This window comes from Antechinus flavipes, chromosome 5 (assembly GCF_016432865.1).
Source record: "Antechinus flavipes isolate AdamAnt ecotype Samford, QLD, Australia chromosome 5, AdamAnt_v2, whole genome shotgun sequence".
In the NCBI taxonomy this organism is placed as follows: domain Eukaryota; kingdom Metazoa; phylum Chordata; class Mammalia; order Dasyuromorphia; family Dasyuridae; genus Antechinus; species Antechinus flavipes.
In genome coordinates this window covers 267,810,340-267,834,361 of record NC_067402.1, presented here as the reverse complement: position 1 = coordinate 267,834,361, position 24,022 = coordinate 267,810,340, and the positions used below count along the sequence as shown (strand labels likewise).

Genomic DNA, 24,022 nt, shown 5'->3' with positions numbered 1-24,022 from the left:
CACCACTTTGTTTACAGAATCCATTACAGAAAACAAACTTTCTGGCACTGATGGTCTTGGGAACTTGAATCCAAATGGATTATTTTTTTCATTCTTTCTTCTGTTCACCCTTTAAAGAGACTCTTTAGTTTGACTCATATCAGTGGATGTCAGAGTGGGTAGGGCAGAGATCCCTAGTTACCTGGGCACCTGGAAAAGCCCCAGACTAAATGGTGACCTCATTCTCATTCACAGCTTTCTTCTGTCAAGACCAGTAGCTGTTCCCTGATTAGACAGAGAGACAGTGAATCATTCAATGAACACACCTTGATGAAGGCAGAGTCAGGCTACCCTGAAGTGAGTTCTTAATGGTAGCTAGCAACTCTTATTCTCTTGATTATTGACCATTTAGAATACCACAGCTCTGATTTCAAAAATTATGTACTATCTATGATAGAAGCCGGATAAATGGGTCTTCTAGCTTCTGTTTCTCTGCTAATTTTCTTTAGAAATACAGTCTGCTAAGGGACAGCTAGATGGCACAATGGATAGAGCACTGGCCCTGAGTTCAAATGTGACCTCAAACACTTAATACAGGGATCCTCAAACTACGGCCCGCAGGCCAGATTTGGCAGCTGAGGATGATTATCCCCCTCACACAGGACTATGAAGTTTCTTTATTTAAAGCCCACAAAACAAAGCTTTTGTTTTTACTATAGTCTGGCTCTCCAACAGTCTGAGGGACTGTGAACTGGCCCCCTATTTAAAAAGTTTGAGGATCCCTGACATCTAGCTGTGTGACCTTGGACAAATCACTTAACCCCAATTGCCTCAGCAAAAAAAAAAAAAAAAAAAAAAAAGCTTGCTTTTGTAATGGCATTATGATTATAATAAACTTTATCCCTTGACAAAGGAAAAAAAAAGAATACGTACAATTTCTTTGTGATTTTATAACTTTAAGATGTGGAGGAAGGAAGGAAACAAGAACAATTTGGTTTTTTTTTTAATATTTCATTTTTCTTTCATATTAAAATTATTTATTTTTAAAGTATCTTATGGGATATTTTATAGGGTTTTTATTCATTTAATTATTCCATTAAATTGAATAACATTAATAATTTAAAATATTATTTTATTTTAATAATAAATATTCTTTATTTTGATTCTTTCAGGTGGAAAGGCATGACATGAATACTCTGAGCCTTCCCCTCAACATTCGCCGTGGGGGATCCGACACCAATCTCAACTTTGATGTCCCTGATGGCATCTTGGACTTTCACAAGGTCAAGCTCACGGCGGACAGCTTGAGACAAAAGATTCTCAAAGTGACTGAACAGATCAGGATCGAGCAGACGTCCCGCGATGGGAATGTGGCCGAGTACCTCAAGCTTGTGAACAGTGCGGACAAGCAGCAGGCTGGACGCATCAAGCAGGTCTTTGAGAAAAAGAACCAGAAGTCGGCCCATTCCATCGCCCAGCTCCAGAAGAAACTGGAGCAGTACCACAGGAAGCTCCGGGAAATCGAACAGAACGGCACCTCTCGCACCTCAAAGGACAATGCCAGGGACAACCTGAAGGATGGCCACGGTAAATCTCGGCCGGCCGGCCAAGGGATGGAGAGTGGGAAGTCGGGGGTGCCGGGGGTCTCCCTGACGCCGCCCGTGTTTGTTTTCAACAAGTCCAGGGAGTTTGCCAATCTGATCCGCAACAAATTTGGCAGCGCAGATAACATCGCCCACATGAAGAGCTCCTTGGAAGAGTTCAGGCCCGAGGCCAGCTCGAGAGCCTACGGGGGCAGTGCCACCATTGTGACCAAGCCCAAATACGGGAGTGACGATGAGTGTTCCAGTGGCACGTCGGGCTCTGCGGACAGTAACGGCAACCAGTCCTTTGGGACCGGGGGCACGAATACTCTAAGCAGCCAAGGGAAGCTGGCCATGATCTTGGAGGAGCTACGGGAGATTAAGGAGACCCAGACGCAACTGGCAGAGGACATTGAATCTCTAAAGGGGCAGTTCAAAAGAGAATACAGCTTCATTTCTCAGACCTTGCAAGAGGAACGATACAGGTATTGTCCCGGCCTTAGGCACGCTCTGTTCTGGCAGAAGCAGATGGATAGATTCACGAGGCGAGCATACGTGACCACAGAGGGCCTGTTCTTGTTAGAGGATGTCCTGGTGGGGATGGTTTCCATGGATATGTGGGGATGGTCCTTTTCTGGATGGCCCGTCTCTAAGAATGTCTCTCAGTTTGTGACAGCAACAGTATACAGGTGGATGGGTGTGCTATGTGTCTCTAAAAACTGCAAGGTTTTAAGTTCTAGGTTCACATAACTTTTTAAATGTTTAAAATTTTACTTTTAAAAATAGGTTTAAATATTTTAAATTTTATTTAAATTTAAAATTCATTGATTTTTAATTTAATAATAAAATTCATTAAATTTTAAAATAGGTTTTAAATGTCCAAAATCTTACATTAATTTATATATACATATACATACATACATATATATGGGGAGTGTCCACACTTATATACATATATAATGCTATGCATTATATAAGCATTATATTATTATATATTATAATATAAGCATTGTATCTAATTATATAATATAATGATATATTTGTATGTAATATTTGTATATACATTTGTATATAATGTAATGTAATGTAAGCAGTATATCTAAATCTGCAAAGCTTAAGGTCCTAGGTTAGCATAACTCTGTTTTTAAATGTTTAAAATATTTAAAATTTTACTTCCAAAAATGTTTAAAATATTTTAATTTTTTAAAATTTAAAATTCATTAAATTTTAATTTAATATTAAATCATTAAGTTTTAAACTTAAATTTATTAAATTTTAATTTAATAAAACTCATTAAATTTTAAAATAGGTTTTAAATGTCCAAAATCTTACATTAATTTATATATATATATATATACATATATACATACATATATATAGGGAGGTATCCACACTTATAATGTGTGTGTATATATAATGCTATGTATTATATAAGCATTATATTATTATATTACATTATAAGCATTGTACCTAAGTATATAATGTAATTATATATTTGTATATAATATAATGTAATATAAGCATTATAGCTAAATCTGCAAAGCTTAAGATCCTAAGTTAGCATAACTCTGTTTTTAAATATTTTTAAAATATTTAAAATTTTACTAATTCATTACATTTTAATTTAATAATAAAATCATTAAACTTTTAACTTAAATTTATTAAATTTTAATTTAATAAAACTCATTAAATTTTAAAATAGGTTTTAAATGTCCAAAATCTTACATTAATTTATATATACATATACATATACATACATATATATAGGGAGGTGTCCACACTTATATGTGTGTGTATATATAATGCTATGTATTATATAAGCATTATATTATTATATTACATTATAAGCATTGTACCTAAGTATATAATGTAATTATATATTTGTATATAATATAATATAAGCATTATATCTAAATCTGCAAAGCTTAAGGTCCTAGGTTAGCATAACTCTGTTTTTAAATATTTTTAAAATATTTAAAATTTTACTAATTCATTACATTTTAATTTAATAATAAAATCTTTAAAATTTTAACTTAAATTTATTAAATTTTAATTTAATAAAACTCATTAAATTTTAAAATAGGTTTTAAATGTCCAAAATCTTACATTAATTTATATATACATATACATATATACATACATATATATAGGGAGGTGTCCACACTTATAATGTGTGTGTATATATAATGCTATGTATTATATAAGCATTATATTATTATATTACATTATAAGCATTGTACCTAAGTATATAATGTAATTATATATTTGTATATAATATAATATAAGCATTATATCTAAATCTGCAAAGCTTAAGGTCCTAGGTTAGCATAACTCTGTTTTTAAATATTTTTAAAATATTTAAAATTTTACTAATTCATTACATTTTAATTTAATAATAAAATCTTTAAAATTTTAACTTAAATTTATTAAATTTTAATTTAATAAAATTCATTAAATTTTAATTTAATAAAACTCATTAAATTTTAAAATAGGTTTTAAATGTCCAAAATCTTACATTAATTTACATATACATACATACATATATATATATATATATATATATATATATATATATATATGAAGGTGTCCACACTTATATACATATATAATGCTATGTATTATATAAGCATTATATTATTATATTACATTATGATATATTATAAGCATTATATCTAAATATATAATGTAATTATATATTTTTATATAATGTAATATAATATAAGCATTATATCTAAATATATAATGTAATTATATATTTTTATATAATGTAATATAATGTAAGCATTATATCTAAATCTGCAAAGCTTAAGGTCTTAGATTAGCATAACTCTGTTTTTAAATATATTTAAAATATTTAAAATTTTACTTTTAAAAATGTTTAAAATATTTTAATTTTTTAAAATTTAAAATTCATTAAATTTTAATTTAATAATAAAATCATTAAGTTTTAAACTTAAATTTATTAAATTTTAAAATAGGTTTTAAATGTCCAAAATCTTACATTAATTTACATATACATATACGTTATATATGGGAAGGTGTCCACACTTATATACATATATAATGCTATGTATTATATAAGCATTATATTATTATATTACATTATGATATATTATAAGCATTATACCTAAATATGTAATGTAGTTATATATTTGTATATAATGTAACATAATGTAAGCATTATATCTAAATCTGTAAAGTTTAAGGATCTAAATTAGCATAACTCTGTTTTTAAATATGTTTAAAATATTTAAAATTTTACTTTTAAAAATGTTTAAAATTTTTAATTTTTTTAAATTTAAAATTCATTAAATTTTAATTTAATAATAAAATTCATTAAGTTTTCAACTTAAATTTATTAAATTTTAATTTAACAAAATTCATTAAATTTTAAAATGGGTTTTAATATGTCCAAAATTTTACATTAATCTCTCTTTCTCTGTCTCTCTATATTTATCTTGATAGATGGATCATGTATCTTCAGTGGTACTACAGTGGAAAAAGCACTGACTTTGAATTTAGATACATAAGTTCCTCCTAATACTTATTCTCAGTCTTACTTTGGACTTGATGCTTTATCAAAGCATGAGGGATGATTAGCTCTTATAATGTTATGATTCTCGCAGCCTCAGTTTCCTCCTGTGGACTAGATGACTTCTAAAGGGTCTTCTAACTTTATATCTATGATCCTATCATTTTTCATCTCTTTTCCAAAGTCACTGTCAAATTTTTTCCTCATTGACAAAATGGGAGTCATAATGGTACAGATTGTTATGAGGACCAAATAAGGTACTCTATTACTTGACAGCAAAAATGTTTTTAATATTAAATAATGTAACAAAAATAAAAATTTAAAAATAAATAAAGTAATTCAATTCACCAGGTATTTATTTATTGCCTACAAAGAGATGTCCTAGGGATTTTCCCTTTCCCCTTAAAAACCAAACAAACCAAAAAATCCCTTTCCTCAAGTTTGCATTCTAATGATAGGGGATAATAGTAAAAATCTTAAGGGGATGGGGAAGGATTCTTTTACAATGAGGAAACTTCACCAATTAGTACTAGTTGGCAAATGGTCTCCAACAAGTCTTCATAATTACCTGGGGGGCACTGGTAGATTAAATAACTTATTCAGAGTCACCTAGCATGTATCAAGTCTTCTTTACTCCAAAGCTGGCTTTTACCCATTGAGCCACCTCATTCCTTACAAATCTGACATGATATCATTCTTAACAAGTTTTGCAAGGCAGGAAGATCTGGGTTGAAATTCTGGTGCTGACCCTTCCTAGGCAAATGATCACTTAACCTCTCATTATTCCAGACTATTTTCTGAGACCATAAATTATCAGTGAATTACTAGTTACTGTTGACAGACGGAATTTTCATTATAGGATTTCCCTACACTGGTTAAAACAGATTCAGATAAAAAGCAAAATTAACTATAATAAGATTAGCTGACTTTATATAGTATCTTAGAATTTGCAAAGCATTTTCCATATATCAGAGAATATTTCATTATCTATACTTATTTCCATAGACAATCTCATTTGAGTCTCACATCAACCTATAAATTGAAAGGTATAAGTATTATTCATATTTTATGGTTGAGGAAACTGAGTCTTAGGTTAAATAACTTAGTCAGGTCATGATGTTTAAACCAAGACTGTCCTAACTCCTTTTTATCATACTTCACTGTAATCAACCTACAAGGTGAATCTTCTAACCCCCAAGAATGGGGATTAATTTTAGTTTTAAGAGCTATTTTTGTTCTTTAAAAAAATTCTGATATAAACAAACTGTTCATCACGTATGTGTCTTTGTGTACTTGAACATGTATGTCCCCAGACATGCATCTGGTTTGGTTTGATTTTCCAGAACATCAATCAATATATAATCAATAGATATTTGTTAAGCCACTATTAAGTACCATGTACTCTACTAAGCACTGCAGATACAAAAAGAGGCAAAAGATAGTTCCTCCCCTCAAGAATCTTCCTATCTAAATATGAAAAATTATTATCTAAAGTTTGAAAAATATATTTGATGTTTCGGGCATCATGGCTTCTGAGGATTCCAGGTCTGGATTTGCAATCAGGAAAACAGATTAAAATTCTCCTTTCTGATATCTACTACTAAATGACATCTAACTCCTCATGCCTTGAGGCTATTCTTTTATATTACATATCAATAGATATAAAGAATTCAGTATTCTAAAGAGAATTCAGTATCTTTTTAAAATGTTGATCTGTGGTGAAAAGAGTTACCAACCTGGGAATTCTTTATACCAATGAAATCACAGATATTGTCTGTCCTCCCCTACCAAAAAAAAAATAGCACCAGAATTTGTGAGACCTTGAAACTTTCCATATATTGGGATGAGCAGTTTGTCTTTTGTAACAATCTATATTTCTCTTTGGTCCAAACTCCAGTTTATTTCAAATTGGATAGAGATACTATAAAACCTTACCGTGGTTTCCAATGATCTTGAGACCAAAGTCCAGAGTAAATTCAATTGTAATAATCACAACAATTGAAATCTACTGATTGTAATTTTATATACTTTATCTTTTGTAAGATTCTCAGTAACCCTTTAGAAAAGTTTCTGGTCCCCATTTTGCAAGAGATCAGAGTGATCCAGGGACTTGGTTTTGAGATTGTTGTATTTGGGCACTTGGGGCTTTATGGTATGTGAAATCCATAACGGTGAAACTCCTTTTCACAAGTGGCAGAGCAGAGAAAGGTATAGGCATCCAGGCAAGATGGGTGCCAACAGGATGTAGCCTTTTTATTATTCTGAAATCCATCCTAAGGCAGTCTTCTATTCATACTGAGCCTTGGCAAAATGCATTAGCTGATGAAATCTGTTCTTGTCTTCATTATGGCCACTTGGCATTTGAGCAGAAAGAGATTCTCCTGATGAGATTTTTAGTGGGGTGTGAGGAATCTGGCAGAGACTGGAAATAAGAAGAAAAAGCCAGTAAATGAAAAAGTCTTTGGAGTTAGGACAAAGAAACACCAGAACACTCATCTTCTTCTAACCTACAGAACTTGGGTTCTGTGTAATCAAACATCTTTCTTCCACCTCAGGAAAACAAGTTTTAACCAGAATATGATCTGATGTTCCAGTTAGACTTCTTTTTTTGTAGATAAGTCTCCCTCTCTCCCTCTTTTCCATTTCATCTTTTCATTTGTTAAAAGAAAAATCTCATCAGGAGAGAAGCATGACTGGGTAAGGGATTAAAAAAATTAATTAGAGTGGAATTTTTAATTATTCATAAACTTTTTTCACTTAATATTTTTTCCAATTGCATGTAAAGATAATTTTCAAAATTTATTTTTGTAAGATTTTGAGTTCCATATTTTTCTCCCTCTCTTCCCTCCACCCTCCCCAAGACAACAAGCAATTTGATATGTTGTACTTACATAGAGATTACATATATAGGTTTTTCTTATACATATGATATAGGTTATACTTATATATAGATATATATAGATAGATCACATGATTATATATCATTATATATATAGTATTATATATTAGGCATATAATATATGTATTATATGTACAATTATTATATATAATACATTTTGTATATATATATCATGTGAAACATATTTCCTCATTAGTCATGTTGTTAAAGAAAATCAGAACAAAAGGGAAAAACCACAAGCAAAAAAAAAATTGGAAATTGTATGCTTCAATCTTCACTCAGACTCCATGGTTCTTTCTCTGGGTTAGGATAATATTTTCCATTATGAGTCTTTTGGAATTGTCTTGGATCACTATAATGCTGAGAAGAACTAAATCAATCATAGCTGATCATTGCAGTGTTGCTGTAACTGTGTACAGTGTTCTTTTGGTTCTGCTTACTTCACTCAGCATCAGTTTATATATGTCTTTCCAGGTTTTTCGGAAATCGTCTTGATCATCATTTATAGTATTCCATTACATCCATGCACCACAGCTTGTTCAGCTGTTCTCCAGTTGATTGGCATCCCCTCAATTTCCAATTCTTTGCCACTACAAAAAGATGTAATGGGGGTCTTTTCCCCCTTTTTAATGACCCAATAGTGGTATTGCTAAATTAAAGGGGCATGCACAGTTTTACAGCCCTTCAGGCACGGTTCTAAATTATTCTCCAGAATGGTTACATCAGTTCACAACTCCACCAACAATGCCATCTTTTCCAACATTATCATTTTCCTTTTCTGTCATATTGACCAATCTGAATAAGTGTGAGATGGTACTTCAGAATTGTTTTAATTTGCATTTTTTCATATGACTGTAGTTTTAATATCTCCCTCTGAAAACTGCCTATTCATATTCTTGATCATTTATCAATTGGAGAATGACTTGTATTCTTATAAATTTGATCCAATTCACTTATAGATTTGAGAAATGACCTCTTTATTAGAAACACTGGCTGTAAAAATGGTTTCCAGCTTTCTGCTTTCCTCAGGTAGAATTTTTAAAAGACCACTATTTGGCTTCATAATTATACTACATGGAGACCTTTCCAAAAAAGGTATATTGACACTGGTTTCTCTATTTTGAAAAGGTATGAGAGACTAGAAGATCAGCTTCATGACTTGACAGATCTTCACCAGCATGAGACCACCAACCTGAAGCAAGAACTTGCCAGCATAGAAGAGAAGGTGGCTTACCAGGCTTATGAAAGGTCTCAAGATGTTCAGGTAAAACCCTTAATGATCTATTTTTTTTAATTAGTCTGATGCTTTTTGTTTTATCATCATAGTTAATTCTGGATATTGCCTCTTCCCCTCCTCACATTGAAAACCTTCCTAGCAGAACATTTGAGCAAAACCAATGAATTGTCTATATGCCAGAAGATGCAACATTTTACATCCACTGTCTCTGCTTCCCTCCCCAATTTTTCTACAGAGAGGAAGGAAGGAAGGATGGTTCACTCCAGCCTTTGATCTACTGACTTAGAAATTCTTCCTTAATTCAGATATAGGCACAAGCTTTCATTTACTTGGAGAAAGTGAATTTTTTCACTTTTTCTTTTTCTTTTACAACCCTAAGGAGTATAGTTATGGGACCACAATTTCCAAACCTCTACCGTCAGTCAACACATATTTCCTCTCTCCCTTTCCAAACAGGAAGTAGAGATTCATTCTTTCTTAGAATGCTCTGATCAGGTAAACAAATGTCTATTAAACATATACCGTGTACAGGGTTCTATTAGCATAGCTATAAAACAAAGGATCACTGACCTAAGAATTATTTATTATGTACCTACTGTATTTTCAGCCCTCTTCTAGGCATTGAGAAAACAAAAATGAACTAGTCCCTACCGTCAAGGAATTTCTTCATTCAGGGAACATAAAATATTTTGAGGGGATATAAATTTGAGGAAAGAGATGACATAATTCTTACCCTGAAGAAGCTTATTCTCTAGTTGGGGAAAAGAGACTGGTGTACATTTAGAATACTTATCAAATGATGCTAAATGTAATATCTCCTTGAGAGCAAAAATTATTTCATTTTAAGATTTTTTTTTCTTTGTGTCTCCAGTAACAAATATAACAAGCATACTATGTCCTTATGGTTATTTGACAACTTATGGTATGGAACCAGAAATACAATTCAAAAGAAAGTATTTCTTTTCTTTATTTCTTTTTTCTTTTCTTTTCTTTCTTTCTTTTTTTTTTTTTTTTTTGCCAAGGCAATTGGGGTTAAGTGACTTGCCCAGGGTTACACAACTAGAAAGTGTTAAAGTGTCTGAGACCAGATTTGAACTTAGGTCCTCCTGACTTCAGAACTGGAACTCTATCTACTTCAGCACCTACCTGCCCTGAGGGTATTTCTTGAAAGTTCTTGGGAATTCAGAAAAAGTAGCATGAGCTAGAGATGGAGAAAGTTTCATGGAGAATATAAGACATGAGCTAGGCCTAAAAGAATGGATAAATTTAGATTGGTGGTAGGTAGAGCAAGTCTTGATATAGACTGTAAGACTTTTAGGCTAGGGATAGTATCCTTTTTGTCTTTATAGCCCTAATACCTAGAACATAGGAGAAGATTTATAAATATTGGACTTGCTGGACTAGACTGAATTGGATTTAATCAACATATGATCTTTTCACAGAAGAAAAACCCTCTGAGGGCAGGTGCTGTTTTGTAGTTTTTAAAAACCTATTTATATCTCACATATAGTAGGCAGTTAATAAAATACTTGTTGGGTTGGACTGAATAGGATTAATTGCCATATTTAAACTAATCTTTCCACCAGAATGTAAGCTTTCTGAGGGCAGCCATTGGTTTTGTTTTTATATTTCTATTCCTAATACCTAGTACATAGTAAGTAATTTATAAATGCTCACTGACAGATAATGTTTTCAAATAGAAAACAAGTTTGATTATAGTGCTATGAAATCTTTTCAGAGAGGAAGCTTACTTACTTTAGAGCATTTATACCTGGTGGTTCCATGAAACATGTTCATAGTTTTATCTCCAAGTTTCAGATAGTACAAGTCCTCAAAGGTGTGTCCTTGACCTTTTTCCTCTCTCTACACTTAATCCCCTGGAAATCTCACTACGCCACAGCTTCCTCCATCACCTCTGTATCCATAATCTATCGATCTTTTCCTGGCCTCTTTCCTAAGTTCTAGAGACCCCTCAGAACTGCCTCCTGAACTTCTCCATTGAAGGCCATTAATCTCTGTTACCTCTTGTGTGAAAGGGGGGGATAGGACACTGGGCTTGAAGGTGAGGAGGCTTGGGTTGAAATCTTATCTCTGACACATTAGCTGTGTGATCTTGGGCAAGTGTCCTCATGCTTCCAACTCTAGTTCTGTGATTCTGTGACCTAACATCTTTCCCTTCCTTCATTTTCTCCTTCCCTTCATGCTGGCTCCTCACTGGCCTTCACCTAGAAAGATTTCCCTGGTCCCTTTCCCTCAAGCCACCATTGGACCATATCCCTTACATCCCCCTCCCTTTTTACAGACTTTCAATACTTCCCTATTATTATCTGCAGGGTAAAGCCCAAACTTCATTGACTAATATTCAAGGCTCTCCATGCTTGCAGTGGATATTTTATTCTTCTCCTCCCTATCCATTTTGTTCCACACATTTATGCATATATATACACATATCATAGACTATTAGGGCCAGGAAAAACCTTAGAGTTTTTCTAGATCAAACTAGACCAAATGCTTCCATTTCCAAGAATACGCTTCCCTCATCTGATAGAATTTGAATTCCTTGAGAACCCAAATTATTTGACTTTGAAGTATGTATCTCTAGTGTAGTAATTCATATATAGTAGGATCTTAATAAATGCTTGTTGATTAATTGCTTGTTTCCCCTACCTTTGAGGTTAGTGTTTAAAATTGTTTAAATTGTTGGTGTTAAAATTGTTGGTGTCAAAAGACTTGGACTTTTTTTTATTATGGGTGTGTTTTAACTTTCACAGGTTAAGACTTAAGACATATGGGATGGGAGGATGAGGACAAGGGTGGAGTTGGGACAAGAGAAACAAGGGAAGCATATAATTAGGGCGGTAGCTGACATTACCAGACCAGGGTAGGGTACAGTAAGGAAACAATACACCTGGGCTGTACCTACTAGGTAGTGAAGGCTCTGTGTTATAGGTAAATGTATCTGCATACTAGGACATTCCACATGATTGAGCAATCCACACACTGGCAGACCCTAAGGCAAATGGGCACCATGAAATTTCTAGAGGGGTAGGATCTTGCTTGAGCACAAGGCACCAAGAATCGGCTTCATATTAGAATCACAGAGCAAGGCAGTTTCCTATCCTTGACATTTTGAACCAGAGACCCCCAAAACTACTCTGGCTTTATATTGGTCTAAAAATAAGCCATACCTTAAAATAAAGGGAAAAAAATACAAAGCTGTTCACTGAAAAATAATTATTCAAATTTGTGATCCTGAAAGTTCTGGCTTATAGAAAGAGGTTTTTCCCCCTTCTCTGAAATGTAAATATCTCAAGAAAGAACGGTGTCTTTTGAGTGAGAGATCTTGGGTTCAAGTCCCAGATGTTATGTGTTACATGTGTGACCCAATCACTTAACTTTTTTGGGCCTCATCTGTAAAATGAAAGAGTTGGACTAAGAGGACTCTGAGGGCCTTTTGACTACGGTTCTGTGATTCTGTAGTGATATAATAGATATTCTCTTATCTTCCCGATACTTCCATCCAGAAATATGCTAGAGCAAGCTCGCACCAATCAAGGATTAAATTTTCACTATGAGTAGACCCTTGGGAACCCACTAAAGGAGTATGTTTCTTGGGGCAATGGCCTGAAGGGTAAAGCTTTTGCCAAATTTTGCTTACTTGTTCCAGAATTTAACCTTGAGCTATTGAATATGAGTTTATTTTTCTTTTAAAAAAAAAAAAAAAAAAAGGATTAATTGAAAATTGAAAAACAAACCCAACCTTGGGAATCAGTAAATACTATAAATTAGGGCTTGATTTATTGTTCTGGTAATTGTCTAGACTTAATGAAATGATGGAGATAATGTTAGTAATACAGATAAACTATAAAACAGATTCAAAATAAGCCCTCTGTTCTCAGAAAGTCAGTCACTAAGCATTTATCAACATACTCCTGCTTCCATCCAAGGCATAATCTATCTGGATCAAGTGTTACATAACACTGTTTGCCTCAGTTTCCCCATCTGTAAAATGAGCTGGCAAAAGTAATGACAAACCACTCCAGTATCTTTGCCAAGAAATCCCCAAATGGGATCGTGGAGAATTAGATATGAGTGAACAAAGCATTTACTGTGCATTCATGTTCTTGGGGATATAAAGAAAAAAATTAAAAATAGTCTTTACCCTCAGAGAATTTAGAGTCTAGCCAAGAGAAACAATATGTAGAAATATACGTAGATACAAAATGGTGGAAGGGATGTGGGACCCCTGTAGGGCTCTTCACCCTTTTAGTCATGACCCCTTTTGGGAGTCTGGTGAAGACTATAGAGCTTTCTCAGAATTGTATTATTAAAAAACATGAAATTAGATAGAAAGGACTACTAAGGAGACCAGTTATATTGAAATATAATCATCAGAATGTATTTTTTTTAAGTTCCTAGAGCCCAGGTTAAGTGCTGCCATTCTAGTAGAAGAAAGAAAATGGCATTTGAAACAAGCCAAGGATTCTTTAGCATGAAAGGGGAGACAGAAATGCATTCCAAGGGACACAGCATGAAGATGGAGGGAGGAGTTAGACTGGATTGTAAGATTCCAGTGAACAAGGAGCATCAGCCACAGTGGTAGCTTTCCACAAACTGAAACTCGGGGTCGGCTATTTTACCAGGAATGGCGTGAGCGGGTGTTTCAGCTGCCTGGCTGATCGTCCCCAAACCTCAGAAATTTGTGCAATTACAGAGAAGGTGGAAAGCATTGACTTCCCAAGCCAGGTTAGCTGACAAATTATGGGGCATTTCTGGCCGTGCTCTTAGCTACGAGTGCTGTTTCTATCACACTGGGCCACTTAATCATTCACATTTTAACAGGTAAATTATAAGGGTCCAGTATGATGTCATTTTGCTTCCAAAAGTGGCGGCCTTTTGTTGTCTGTGTCAGGTTTTTGTTGGTGTTTGGATTACTTCCTTCTTCCCCCCTTTTTTTTTCTGATCACCTAGAAATTATTTTGGGGAAAAGTGAAAAGCAGAGAAGGAGGGGGGCGAAAGGCCTCCAGGAGATTCAGAAAACTCAATTGAAGCTTTTATTCCTGATCTCCTTTTGAACTACAGAAGGGGGGAAAATTCTTGCCAAGGAAATGACTAAGCATGTGCTTTTGTCATGTTGGTGGGTAGTGAAGCTGTCAGGGGTCTTACTCAGCAAAGTCTTAGTCATGGTGTGGATTCGGAGTCTCAGTCCTTGCCTCTGCATTGTGTCAGATGGCCATGGGCTGAAGGAACAGGTCAACCTCCAGCTAAATAAAAGGTTTTTAAGGAAATAGATTTATTCTGAACCCTCAGTGAAAATCATCTAAAAATAATGCAAAGAAACAACACTAATTCATAGATCCATGGCCCTTTAAGGTTTGCAGAGAGTTAAATAGGCATGTATTATTGCTCCCATTTAGCAGATGAGGAAAATGTGATTCTGAAGTTTAGAGGATCACAAATCTGCTCCTATTTTATTTTTGATTGGTTGGTTTGTTTAACAGATAAAGAAACAGGGGCAGACAAGTGGCATAGTGGATAGAACACCAGCCCTGAAGTCAGGAGGGGACCTGAGTTCAAATCTGACCTCAGACATTTAACACTTCTTATCTGTGTGACCCTGGGCAAGTCACTTAACCCCAATTGCCTCGGGGGGGAAAACAGATGAAGAAACTGAGATCTGTGCTTGGAGATTGCTGGATGTCACAGTGGATCAGAGCCTTGGGCCTGGGAGTCAGAAAAAGCTGAATTCAACTCGAGCCTTAGACACTGACTAGTTATGTGATCCTATGCAAGTTATTTTACTTTTGTCAAATTCCATTTTTTTTTTAAACTGTAAGGTGAGGGTAATAATAGTACCTATTTTTCCAGGCTTTTATGAGGTTGGAATGAGTTGGTATCTGTAAAGTACTTAGCACAGTATCCAGCACATAGTAGGTACTTAATCAATGCTTTCCCTCTTTCCCCTTCCCATTATTGCAGAGTTAGGATTTGGAATCACATCCCCTGATTCCAAATGCATATGATCATAGATCTAGACCAGGAAGAGTTCTTAGAGACTAAATAATTCAGTTCCCCCGTTTTACAGATAAAGAAATTGGGGCCCAGAGAGATAGGATTGGATATCATCACACAGTGGAGTTAGGATTCAAACTCAGATTCTGTGAGTCCCGAGACAGGGTTCTTTCCCCTGCTGTACCATTTTAAAATTAAAATTACCTCGAATAGTGAGGTAATTATGGTCTGGCAGACAGAGCCTGGATCTGCACTGTGTCATTACGTAGAGCTGTGTGACCTTATCCAAGTCACCTGCAGTCTCTGAAAATGTCATTATGAATGGCTGAACGTTAGCCCTCATTAATATTATCATTATCACATTTGAATTTGAGCTGGATCTTGGAAACTGATTGAGTTCTGGTAAGTAAGAAGAGTCAAATAAACTTTAGTAAAATAGTGATGATGATGATACTCTGTAGCACTTAAGATTTGCAAAGAACTTAACAGATAGATCATTTGCTCCTCACAACCAACCTTGCAAGGTAGGAGCTATTATTACCCCCATTTCACAGATGAAGAAACTGAGACCAAGAGAGAGATTCAGTTCCTCACTCTTTGTCTCACAACTAGTTAAGTATCTAAGGCAGAATTTGAATTTGGATCTTCCTAACTCCAGGCTCAAGAGTTTTATTCTTCTCTCTCCTCCTCCTTATAGCTGCCTTAGTGGACAAAATCTTCTGTTCTTTCTGAATTCTGTGACCTGGTTAGGATGGAAGCCGCTCGAGGTCCAAAGTTGGGGAATATTATAGGAACTCTTAATTTCTGTTACACTAATTTTATAGCATGCTAAGAGAAGACCTTGTATTCTTTATATGAGAAGAAATGAAGATGCTTTAACTTTGATCATCTGGTATTATGAGAGTTGCCATGGCAATGTGTTAACTCCATTCCTTGGACTCCAATGTACATACTTAATGGAAAATTATAAGGAATGTTGGAGCTATTAGCTAGCTGCTCTGTCTCTGTGTCTCTGTCTTTTTCTCCCTCTCTTCCCTTCCTCTGTCTTTTAATCAAAAAATGACTTAAGCAAATGCATATTAGGAGAGACAGTATTGAACATCACAACAGGTTTTTCAGTCAACCAGCATTTATAGAGTGCTTGCTGTATGCCCAGCATTGAGAATACAGGTGCAAAAATACGGTTCCTATCCTTAAGGGGCTACTGGGTCAATAAACAGGGAAATGAATGTTTGTTGAATGAATAATCATTGGTCAGGGGCCTTCTTAGACCACTAAAGATTTTTACCTTCATTTTTTCACCTCTCTTAGGGGCAGGTACATCAACCAATTCCTCTATAATATCTGGATATGCAATACACTCCATGAGCTTTGTCATTCTTGTTCAATTTTCAGTTGTGTTGATCCCATTTGAAGTTTTCTTGGCAAAGATACTGGAATGATTTGCCATTTCCTTCAACATCTCATTTTGCAGATGAGGAAACTGAGGCAAACAAGACAATTAATTAGTTTGTGAACTGATTCTGAAAATCTATTATCATCACCAAGGATATGCCATTACAAGAAATAATTATTGGCAGATAGTACAGACTCATAGAGCATGAGCAGAAAGGAACCTTAAAAGCTATGAAATCCAGCCCCTTGATTTTACAGTTGAAGAAACTGAGGTTCAGAAGTGTTAAGATCTCTTAGCTACTAAGTTCTGAGACAGGATTTGAATCTCTACACACCATCCATTATATTATGCTTCCTCAAATGATCCCCATATCCTAGGTAGATCATCTGGTCCAGACAAGATAATTAGGGATAGAACACTAGATCTAGAATTTGGAAGACCTGGCTTCAGATCCTGGGCTGTGTGATCCTGGGTAAGTCACTTTTCTTCTGTCCGCCACAGATTTCTCCTCTGTGAAGTGGGGGAGATGGTAAAATCTACCTCCCAGTGTTGTTGTAAGGTTACAATGGGAATATTTATAAAGTGTTTTTCTAATAAGAAAGCTCTCACCAAACACTGTTATTGTGATTGCTCTTTCAAGCAATAATAATCACTACTCTTCATGTTTATGTAGCACTGTTAGGTTTCATAAAGTGCTCTTTCAAGCATAATATTGCCAGTCAGACCCGCTACATTTCCAGAAAATTAAAAAAACTTGCAAAGTCCTTTCACATATATCTCTCATTTGATCTTTTTGGACAAAATGAGCTAAAAGCTTGGGTTTTTGTTTTTTTTTTTTCTTTTTGTTTCTGTCTTCTTCGTTAGACTAACATCAGTAAAATGTATGAATGACTTTCCCTTCAAATTAGAAATGTATACAATTGAAGCTTGAAATTTTTTCTTTCCATTGAGAAACTCACACGGTAGAAGCCTTGAACCCTCAACAGTAGGTTTTTTTTTAAAATTCTGTACTTCACATACACCAAACAGTCAATAAGCACTTATTTTGTGCCAGGAACTGTGCTAAGCATTTTGGATACCAAGAAAGGCGAGAGATGGTTCTTTCCCTCAAGGAGCTTACAACTGAATGGAAGAGACAATTACATACCAAAAAAAAAAAAAAATAGACTGTATATGAAACTGAATTTTTTTAAGGTTTTTTTTTTTTTTTTTAAACATTATAACCACTTTCCTATAACAACTATCTTTACCACCATTCAGGACCATGTTTAACAGCAAAAAAAAAAGCCATTGAGTGACTGGCAACTCTATAGGTTTTGTAACATTCATCATCTATGGCACATAGAAGGGAATAGTTTTTGGTCATCTGGCTTCTGGAACCAAAATTGGTTAAAAGCTTGTAAAATGTAGGGTTACGGATTTAGAAAAAAAGAAAAATTGTAAAAGTCAGTAGGTCTTAACTCTTACTTTAACAGACTGAGACTTAGTGTGCCAAAGGAAGTCAAAACCTAAGAGTGAGTTTACAAACCAATACTCCTCATTTTGTAGTTTAAAGATTGCCATTCAGTCATTTTCTGTTGTGTCTCATCTGGGGTTTCTTGGCAAAGACACTGGAATGGTCTGCCATTTCCTTCTCCAGCTCATTTGACAGATGAGGAAACTGAGGCAGCAGGGTGAAATGGCTCTCCCAGGGCCACACAGGAAATAAGAACTCAGGAAGTTTAGTCTTCCTGTCTTCCTCGCTCAGGTGAACCTCCGCTAAATCCTGTCCATCTCTCTTCTTCCCCCCTGCTCACAGGAAGCCTTGGAATCCTGCCAGACCCGCATCTCCAAGCTCGAGCTTCATCAGCAAGAGCAGCAAGCCCTGCAGACCGACACTGTGAACGCCAAAGTCCTCCTGGGCAAGTGTATCAACGTGATCCTGGCCTTCATGACGGTCATTCTCGTGTGCGTGTCCACCATCGCCAAGTTTGTTGCCCCCATGATGAAGAGCCGTTTACATATCCTCGGCACTTTCTTTGCGGTCACGCTTCTTGCGATATTTTGTAAAAACTGGGATCATATTCTGTGTGCTATCGAGAGGGTAATAATACCGAGATGAATCTATTCATTCTGGCTTCCCTTTCTTTCAAGATAGCAAACCTTTTCCACGTATACTAACTACCAAATTTTTCAAAGCAGTTGTCATGCACAGTGATGACAGATTCAAGAGGACTCCAGCTGTAACCTGTAAATAATTACAATTCTCTAACTTGATAGCAGTTGCCTACTTAATCACTGTCCATGGTTAGCCCGTCTCTTGTCAAATTCTCCCCTCACTACTTGCTGCCTTAATTGGAACAGATTTCCATTCTGCAAAACCAGCACAGTGTAAAAGGGGGTAGGGGGGTGTCAGGTTGTTTTATTTTATGTTTTTTAATTTAATTTTTTGTTGTATTTAAGTTTGGGGCTGGGTCAGAAAGACTTAGTGCACGGGAAAAGTGGATTTCAAAACTCACCTTTTGAAATTGGGTGTCTCAGAAAACCCTTTCCTCCATTGCAGAGAAAACAAGAGAGTTTGACTTGATGAAAGATGAGCCACGGGGACTAGAAAAATCAAAGGATTCTTTTCTACAGAGGTATCCAATCCACTTAGCTGCCAATTAGGGACCCCTGTGTCCGTAGTGATTCACTAGAATTGTCATGGGGACATTGAAAAGGCTCCCAACTTACAAGGAGCCTCGCTTCAGGGTTTTAATGAGGATCTATTCTCCTTGAAATTGCAAAATGGTAGGATTTATCAGTGGATTTAATCATTCCACTTGACTTTATCTTAACAGACAAGTGACTGATTTTTGCTCTAGAATGTGCCAAATATTTCTATATGGCTCTTAATTAGCAATTGGTCTGGAAGTCATTTGTATTTTGTATTGGGCCCTATAAGGAGTAACCTGACCTGTTTCTATAGGACATTCAGCCTTTCAAGAAGATGTGGTTCCCTTTCTGTCTTTCTCTGTGGAAAATCTCAAAGCATATGCCAGACATAGGAAGGACATTATGTTGCTATAGGAAGCAAGACACACTTCATTCGACATGATTTCTTGGTCAACTAGAAAGCATGATGTCACATCTGACTGTAGGGTGGGTCATTGATTGGAGGGGGATTGAAGTGGATAATGAAATCACCCACAGTATTGATAAGGTCCTCTCAGGAGATAGGAGATTAGGGAACTAGAGATGCCATCTGTCTTCGGTAGTCTTATGGAAAATAGTGTTGAAGTTAAAGCATTTTTTAAAATTCCAACTTGTATGAAATTTTTTAGCCTCTGAGTAAGGAGGAACAAATGCTTTCTTAAATGTCTGAAAATGGAAAGTCTATATAAGTAGAAATTTTCCACTTGGCTCCATGTTATTCAAAACACACCTTCCTTCAGGTGTACAGAAATGTGTATTAAATTTTAACATGAAGAACTGTTGAAACATCGATGAATTTTTGTTTGTTTGTTTTCAGGAAGCATTGCTTTTAATAACCTGGATTCGAACAAAGTGCAATATTTTTTAAATAGCTGCTCTTAGGGAAATCTCTTATTTAATGTGATTGTATGAACTGTAGTTTCATGGAATAGGGGGTAAGCATTTGGGGGAAAAATAGGTATGACTGCGATTTTATGTCAAGCTTAAAAAAATATACCCAACCTAATCTCTCATTTGGTGGATTTGTTTGAAACAACAAATGACTCACCAAACCAGGATTAAGTGGGAGGGTCTTGGGTTCTTGGAGAGGAGTTTCCAAGGGGCATTTCAGGTTCCTTTCCATGTCTATTTTTAATGATTAGTATTCACCTGTATCTGTGAACAGGGATAAACAAATTATATCATTGATTGATATCACAACCAGGATCCTGAGTCTACTCTCAGAGAAAGGCCCTGAAAAATATTCAGGGCTTGAGCAGGGGATATCTTTGTTCTGTAATACTTTGTGTTGCTTTTTCTTTTCATTTGAAAAGAATGATTAAAAACCCAATTTTTTTTCCCTTGGGGATTAATGTTTGCCCCCACTCCTTTCCCCTATTTATTGCTTATTCTTGAAATTGAGCTATTTCTTTCACTTTTCACTGCTAAGACTCTTCGGAAGAGTGAATCTTCTCACTCTGGTATGAATCAGTATATATTTGGAATGGAATAAATGAGGCTTCATTGGGATGTTATTTGGTCACATTGCAATTTCTGGGACTAGGGAGGGAAGCCAATTTGAGAGGTGTGACATCCTGAAACATCTGTGATTGACAATATCCTGAAACTTATGTAATGGGTGATATCCTAAAAACAATTCTTTATTGATGAATGTTGATTTAAATTTATTTGACCAGCTCCCATATAATTGGCACTCTTTGTTTTAATGAATCTAATTTAATAGGGAAGAGTTTTTCTGAAATCTCATTAAAAGTTACGAACCAGCAGCCAATGGTACAGTTTGCGGGGGCAAAGTGTACTTTTCATCTGCTTCCTATGATTTGTTTTGTTAGGGGGAAAAAAACAACCGAATAAGACTTTTCTCTTGGCACTCTATTACATCCCCATTTAATGGGAAGAATGATGGTGTACTGTAGATTCAAAACGTTAATGATAATAATAGATGAGCCCTTCAGATTTAAAATCTGTATTTTTTTTTGTAATAAAAACACAAAACACAATCTTATCAGGAAAAATATTATGTTTTTTAAGTGACTACACATTTTAAATGTTGAGGAATTTCCTCAAATTTACACATAAGCCAACTAACCTTTTATCCCCTATTGTCCCCTGCCATCCCCATGGGTAAGAAGATAGGATTTTTTAAGTTCTTAAGCATAGGAGAGCCAGTTTTTTTTATGTTACCTAACACAAGGATCACTGAAAGAGCCCATGGGATGTTGAGCCCTGGACAGGAGGAAGCTTTTTATATTTGGTGGGCTTTTCTGATTTTCTTGATCATTAAATATACTTCCCCACAGATTGCCTTTAAAAGGTTCCTTAGTTCAAGTTGAGCCAGTAACCAAAGACTTGGAGGAGGTGACTTGCCATCTTCAAGCACTGTTAACTTTAGAGAATCTGTCTCATGTTGTATATTGCCACCCTAATGAAGTGTTAGATTGAGCTCAGCTGAAAGATCAAGACTTCTGTCCTTCTCATTTTTTGGTCATAATTCCACTCCTTGGACTTTTCCTACCTTCCCTGAGATTGATAATAGCCCCATGCACACTGCTCCTCGTTAACTTGTCACGTGCATCACCACATGAGTGACATTTTCACCCAGCTGCTCTTACAATTCATTCCTTTGGTCTCTGGTACCCAGGCTTCTATTGATGTGACCCAGTCTTGTCTCTATAAGCTCAATAGTATTGAATGGGACTGGCTTCCCTCTGGTCATCAATTACCTCTCTGTCCTTCGGGTTTGTTTCTGAAATAATTAATTCCTAACATCAGATGGAAACATTTTTATAGTGAGTCAAAAAAAGAAACTCACTGTTCTCTTGCTTTGGAGACTTTTAGGATGTAACACACAATTGTGCATATGTGTATTATATTATAGGTAGTCAATAATGTAAGTGGAAATGCTCTTCCTGGAACCTGCCTGGAAGAGGACTATAGGGAACCATGTACTACACCAGATCATATCCTTCCCTACATTCTCAGTTCTAACCCCAAGCTCCCTGAACCAGCCAGACCTCTACAACTATTGCCTCCAAACCCATTATCCTCACTTTTCACCTCAGGCCAGGGAAGGGTTGGAGGGGAGAATTACTGCCAGGGATAAGGGACAGCATCCTGAGACCACCTGCCTCTTTTACCCACTAAAGTGATCCTTTAGTCTGATTATCCCCTTTCCTTCAAATCCTCCTTTGATACCCAGTGCTGCCAATAACATCTAATCTGATTTTATTAGATCTGGGATTCCAGAGGCTCTCATTGCACTGACCTGTGATTTGTCTTTAGAATCCAAGTGGGGAAAATGAGAAGGTGGGAAGAGGTAAGAGTAGGGGTGGGATGCATTTATGAGTGTGTTGTAAAATTAACCCTTTAATCCTTGACAATGAAAGGGAAGCAGGCCAAGGTAATAAATTGTGGATTGAGTTTAAAAGAGGGGGAAGACAATTGGCAGTCAGCCAAAGACAAAGATGAATTCTCTGACCCCATTCTCTATCATACCCCTTGGACTTTTAAGCCATGGAATCACCAACCATGGTTTGGAAAGGGTTCTTTGACATAGATTTGTTAGGGAAAAGTATGTGCCTGGCTTCCTGGAGTCTCTGAATGCATTTTCTCAGAAAAATATTATTACCCAAGATTGTTAGGTTCTAATCTACAGTGCTAGACTTGAGAATTTAATAGGCCCAGCCTCGGAGCCCAGCCACACTGGATAACTTTGTGCAAGGTTCTTCCAATAAGTTGGAGACTGTATCATGTGTGTTTCTTTAGCTAACATTAAAGCCCAAACATGATGAATTTAAAATGCAGTGTTTTTACTGGAGAGATGGCTTCAAATGGTGGCTTGGTTCCCACTCTGAGGGATTAACAGCCTGCAGATTTAAATTAGAAAAAGAAGGGAACTGGGCTGCCTACATCCTAAAACACTTAAAAACCTAAAGAAACAAACATTGCAATTAACAAAGAGACTGACTGGCAACCCCCTTTAAGAATAAAAACAGCCAATTTCCTCAAATCAACCAAATGCTATCTGTTCTAAGATGTTTGGAAATACTGTATGTACATAGACCTGATTTATTTGTTACAAATTTTATTTATTTAAAGCATGTGCAGTTTGGTTTTCTTTTGTGTGTGTTTGAGAGAAATGTTTCAACAAAAAGCACTGTTTCTGTCTCAGAATGCTAGCATAGGTTGTAGTCATTGAGGGTAAAGGTAGCTCTTAACCTGGCTGTCAAGTCTGATCCGTCCACCGCCAAATTGCCATTTTGTGTAGCACGCTGTAAAGTTTTATGTCAACCAATGTGAAAAAATAAATCTGTAAAGTCTTAGTATATTTTCACCTCATGGTATGTGGTCATAACTGAACTCAAAAACAGGTGCCATTTATTTTTTTAAATAAATGTAATTGATGTCAGTTTGGATGTTTAATAAAGAGTTCAATTTTTTTTTAAAAAATAAAAGCTTTGTTGATGCCTTTTTTTTTTTTTTACACCAGTCATCACCAGCTATTCATTCACCTTCCTACCTTTCCCTTGTAAGAGATAAAACATTACTCAAGACTAATTGATATGACTTTTGGAGAGGTGAAAGATTGTGAGTGTGGAATATTATATATTTGTCAGAATCACTTTAGCAAAACTAATGGACATATTTAGTGAGGCTGACAGGATATGCAATGCTTCGCCCTCATAATCTTTCTCATCTTAAATATTGAACA

At 35.5% G+C, this 24,022-nt stretch overlaps 1 protein-coding gene across 1 annotated transcript in view; it reads left to right on the top strand.

Annotated features, from left to right (window-relative positions):
- Window positions 1–23,765, top strand: part of TMCC3 (transmembrane and coiled-coil domain family 3) — a 114,296-nt gene extending 90,531 nt beyond the window's left edge. Inside the window, exons 2-4 of the mRNA XM_052000584.1 lie at window positions 1,152–2,047; window positions 9,122–9,257; window positions 18,437–23,765. Of these exons, the coding sequence (XP_051856544.1) occupies window positions 1,152–2,047; window positions 9,122–9,257; window positions 18,437–18,739 (1,335 nt within the window). The 3' untranslated portion in view covers window positions 18,740–23,765. The remainder of the gene's footprint in view (window positions 1–1,151; window positions 2,048–9,121; window positions 9,258–18,436) is intronic.
- The last annotated feature ends 257 nt before the right edge of the window (window positions 23,766–24,022 follow it).